This window comes from Theropithecus gelada, chromosome 10 (genome assembly GCF_003255815.1).
Source record: "Theropithecus gelada isolate Dixy chromosome 10, Tgel_1.0, whole genome shotgun sequence".
In the NCBI taxonomy this organism is placed as follows: domain Eukaryota; kingdom Metazoa; phylum Chordata; class Mammalia; order Primates; family Cercopithecidae; genus Theropithecus; species Theropithecus gelada.
Window position 1 is genome coordinate 96,587,585 of NC_037678.1, and position 4,958 is coordinate 96,592,542.

Sequence of the window (4,958 nt, forward strand, 5' to 3'; positions counted from 1 at the left end):
AAGGGTGGGACTGTGGTGTTAGAAATGGAAAGCCTAAATGTCTAACGACTCTGGAGCTGTGTGACCTTGGGCCAGTTACCTAACTTCTGTTTTGTTATTAATCCCGGGTCTTAAAACACTTCAGAGATAATCGTGAGAATGAAATACACTGCAGTCCCTACCAGTACTAGGTACCCAATAAAAGATAGCTTCATTTTAATATCAAACAGAAAACCCGCACTGCAAAACTGAAACGGTTGCGTCCTACCAATGCATACCAAGTTTTTGGGCCTTTCCACTTAACCTCAAAGTGCCCCCTTGAACCTAAACAAGAATGAAAAGGAAAATGAGAAGCAAGCTGCGGGGCGTGCATTTATTTCCAGCTCTGCTGCCTGTAGAGTCGCCCGGCCCGCCGCCTGAGAACTCGAAAAGCCCTCTCTGCTCAGTCGAGGGGTTCTCCCATCTCCGGGGCGGGACCTCACCTTGGAAGGATCCCTCTCACTCCGCCCCTCCTGGAATGCGGCTGAGCGGCGGATGTCCCTTTTCGGGCGCCATAGGCCACGTTCCTATTGGCTAGCTTTGTTTGGCGCCAAAGAGCAGAGGCGGAGGCGAGAGCCTGGCGCTGTAGGTCTTAGAACCAAAGGAGTGAGGGGGCCCAGAGCGCAGTTACCCTTTTGGCGTGAGAGCTGGCAGTTGGCAAGGCTGCAAAAGCGGAAAGCGTCCGCCATGTTCTGCGAGAAAGCCATGGAACTGATCCGCGAGCTGCACCGCGCGCCGGAAGGGCAGCTGCCTGCCTTCAACGTGAGGGGCGGATAGACTCGGACGGGGCGTGCCGGGGTTGGGCTCGGGGCTCTGGGGCGGGGCGGCCCCCCGGCAGGGTTTACTTTCGCACCTTGTTCCCCCCGAGGTCCGGAAAAATGTTGGGAAGCAGCAAAACAAAATTCGGGAGGAAAAAGCATTCGTGTTTACGCTACCCAGCGATTTGGTGAATTTCCTCATCTGAGCACGTTTTAGCATTTTTCCTTGGACAGATTTGTTCCGGACCCTTAAAACGTTTACAGGTTGCTTGATAATTTAGCATATCTTGCCCACTCAGGCATCTAAGCGTGGTCAGGAAAAGCTAGGCCTCTGGAACCTGGCTGAGATTCTGGTTCTGTAGTGTGACTTTGGGGCAGTTACTCAAGCTTTCTGTGCTCTCAGTTTTCTCATACGCAAAAATGGGGATGGTGACGATAATAGTACCCAACGCGTGATGTAGTGGACGCAAAATGAGTGGCACGTGTAACGGTCTGTGCATATGCCTCACATACAGTAAGGGCTGAGTCAGTGTTAGCTATTAATGTTCTTGTTCTCCTGCTGCTACTATTAATATTAGGATTATTTGTATTTTTCTACCACTGCTACCCCAGGGAGAGTGCTAAGCACTTCATGTACATTATCTCTTGTCTTTCTGATAACCCTTTGAGGGCCCGGTGGCATGACTCCTGCCTGTAATCCCAGTACTTTGGGAGGTTGAGGCGGGAGGATCGCTTGGGGCCCAGGAGTTCAAAGCTGCAGTGAGCCATGATAGTGCCACTGCATTCCAGCCTGAGTGACAGAGGGAGACCCTGTCCCAAACAAAACAAAAATAACTTTTTGATGTTTAAACTATTGATTTCCACTTTTTTCAGCTATATATGCATAGGATTGGGGAGATTTAAGTATATTGCCTAAGGTGACACAGCAGGAAAGCTAGGATTTGAACCCTGGCACTCTGGCTCCAGAGCCTGCACTCTAAATTCTGTATTTCACTTCTGTCATAGAGCAGGCATTATATGGATATCAGGACACATTTTGCTGGAAGAGGGGCACAAAAACAGATAATAGAGTTCACCACAATAAGTGATACCAAGGAGGTGTAGCAAGGAGCACGAAGGAGAAACACCAGTATGAGCTGTGGTAGAGGAGGTGACATATGAGCCTTTCCATCCTCAAGGATGAGGTTACTGATCTGAGAAGGAAGTGAGGCATCCCAGCCAAAGGATGCTGCAGCACAAAGTCACGTGGTCACACTGGAGCAGGTGATCAATAGGATCTTTGGGGAGGCTAGGAAGGTGGCTCACAGCCTACATGAGTTTGTTGTTCACTCGTAAGGCATGCTGGGAGCTGGTAGAGGATTTTAGACAAGGAAGTGATAGGGTAATTTTTGTGTTTTGAAGATAACTGCGACAGCAATATGGGGAATGGATTGAAGAGAGGAAAGAATGGAACAGAGATGGCTACTGGGTGGCTGATAGAGCAGGTGAGAGGTGTGTGGTCTGAACTGTGTCAGGTCAGTGGCACTGAGATCAGTGTCTGGGTTTTAGAGGCATGAAGCAAACACGACTTGTAACTATTAGAGCAGGGGCAGAGATGGAGCCCATAATGAATGAGAGGGAGAAATCGGGATCTTGGAGGATCCTCAGGAAACTGGGTAAACGACATCAGAGTTCAGGAGATAGAGTGTGTTGGGAAAGGTAATGCGTTTTGTTTTGAACACTAAAGAGCACCTAGCCGGACAATTAGATTGTCTTACAAATCAAGAAACTGAGCCAACACAAATTATGGGTCCAGTTAAGGAACTCGTCTGAATTTACAGCATATTGGAGATAGAGCTTCATCTTGAAGCCAGGTTTTCCAGTTTCCTGTCAATTGTTTTTTCAACTTCACAACAGTTACCTCATTTAAAAAGTTAGAAGGCAGCAGTCTGCAGCTCAGTAGAGATGCTGGAATGCAGGAGCGTGTAAGTGCTAAAATGTGGCTGGAGAAATAGGAACTTTAGAGGCCATCGTACATATCAGGACACGGGCCTAGAGAACAGAGAGACTGTGCCAGCAGCAGGTGCGGCCAAGCTGGATTTTGGACCTGACTCTGACACTTAGTTTAGCTCTGTTTTACTCAAATTTTAAGATAAATATTGGGTTATCACTTTGTGGGGCTAGGGGCTGGTCTTAGAAGTTGTAGAATCAGGCCAGGCGCGGTGGCTCATACCTGTAATCCCCCCACTTTGGGAGGGCAAGGCGGGTGGATCACAAGGTCTGGAGATTGAGACCATCCTGGCTAACACGGTGAAACCCCGTATCTACTAAAAATACAAAAAATTAGCCGGGCGTGGCGGGACGTGCTTGTAGTCCCAGCTACTCGGAAGGCTGAGGCAGGAGAATCGCTTGAACCTGGGAGGCGGAGGTTGCAGTACGCCGAGATCGGGTCACAGCACTCCAGCCTGGGCAACAGAGTGAGACTCCGCCTCAAAAAAAAAAAAAAAGTTGTAGAATCACTCTTTTGTAGGTCTTAATTTGGTGGAGCACCTTTTGTCTCACTAGTGCCTTCCACTGACAAACCCACCTGATGATCTCAAGGTGATTCAGCAGCCTGGAACACTCAGTCAGCCTGCGGAGGCTGGCTTCCGACTCAGTGGCACAGAGGAAGGCTGACGGTGGGTCTGAGAGGCCCTAGGACCACACAGGCTTTTCTTTTTTTTACTGTTTTGAGATGGAGTTTTGCTCGTGTGGCCCAGGCTGGAATGTGGTTCACTGCAACCTCTGCCTTCTGGGCTAAGCAATTCTCCTGCCTCAGCCTCCCTAGTAGCTGGGATTACAGGCGCCCGCCACCACACCCAGATAATTTTATGTATTTTTAGTAGAAACAGGGTTTCACTATGTTAGCCAGGCTGGTCTCGAACTCCTGACCTCAGGTGATCCACCCACCTCAGCCTCCCAGAGTTCTGGGATTACAGGTGTGAGCCACTGTACCTGGCTCAACACACAGGCTTTTCTTCTGGAATCACTCGTGGTGAAGTGCTGTGTTCAGCAAATAGAAAAGTGATTACTCCCTTTCAATATGCAGAATTGATACTTTTTTTAAAAAGTGCATTTTTAGTAAAATTAGACCAAGCATGGTGGCTCACGACTGTAATCCCAGCCAGCACTTTGGGAGGCCAAGGTGGAAGGAATGCTTGAGCCCAGGAGTTCGAGACTATTCTGGGGCAACATAGTAAGACCCCATCTTCACAAAAAATAGAATTATCCGATGTGGTGGCACAGATCTGTAGTCCCAGCAACTTAGGAGGCTGAGATGAGAGGATTGTATGACTCCAGGAAGTTGAAACTGCAGTCAGCTGTGGTCACGCTATTACACTCCAGCCTGGGTGACAGGCTTAATCCCTGTCTTAAAAAGGAAAAGGTAAGAAAATTACCTTGGGCTCATGTAGAAGTCATGCTTGCATTTTTCACCAGGAATTACATCTTTTGAGCAGAGTTGAGTAGTTGATTTTGGAATTGTGCCATTTGTATATACCACAGCATTTTTGCCAACGCGTATATTTTGGCTCTAAAAATAGATTGCGAAAAAGAGATGGGATTGCTTCTCTTTGGATTGTTGGCAGACCTATTGGGCAACATTTAATCATTTCAGGCTGGACACGGTGACTCCCGCCTGTAATCCCAGCACTTTGGGAGACCATGGCAGGCGGATCACTTGAGGTCAGGAGTTTGAGAGCGGTGTGGCCAACATAGCGAAACCCTGTCTCTACCAAAAAAAAAAATTACAAAAATTAGCCAGGCATGGTGGCTTACACTTGTAATCCCAGCACTTTGGGAAGCTGAGGTGGGTGGATTGCCTGAGGTCAGGAGTTCAAGACCAGCCTGGTGAACATGGTGAAACACTGTCTCTACTGAAAATACAAAAATTAGCTGGGCTGAGGCAGGAGAATCACTTAAACCTGGGAGGCAGAGGTTGCAGTGAACTGAGATCACACCACCGCACTCCAGCCTGGGCCACAGAGTGAGACTCCATCTCAACAACAACAACAACAAGAAAAATCAGAATTCTAATGTTTTATTTTTCCAAGGGAAAATTTGCCCCAAACTGGATATTAGAAAAACTCCTATGGCCAGTTTTTGCAGTGCAAACCAAAACCACTATTCCTTTTTCTTTTTTTTTTTTTTTTTTTTTTTTTTTTT

At 47.8% G+C, this 4,958-nt stretch overlaps 1 protein-coding gene across 2 annotated transcripts in view; it reads left to right on the forward strand.

Moving 5' to 3' along the window:
* Positions 1-573: 573 nt before the first annotated feature.
* Positions 574-4,958, forward strand: part of GINS1 (GINS complex subunit 1) — a 42,538-nt gene continuing 38,153 nt past the window's right edge. The window contains exon 1 of one of the 2 annotated variants that reach the window (XM_025400152.1): positions 574-780. In XM_025400152.1, coding sequence (XP_025255937.1) covers positions 706-780 — 75 coding nt within the window. In that variant the 5' untranslated portion in view covers positions 574-705. The remainder of the gene's footprint in view (positions 781-4,958) is intronic. The other variant, XM_025400151.1, reaches the window with a different exon arrangement.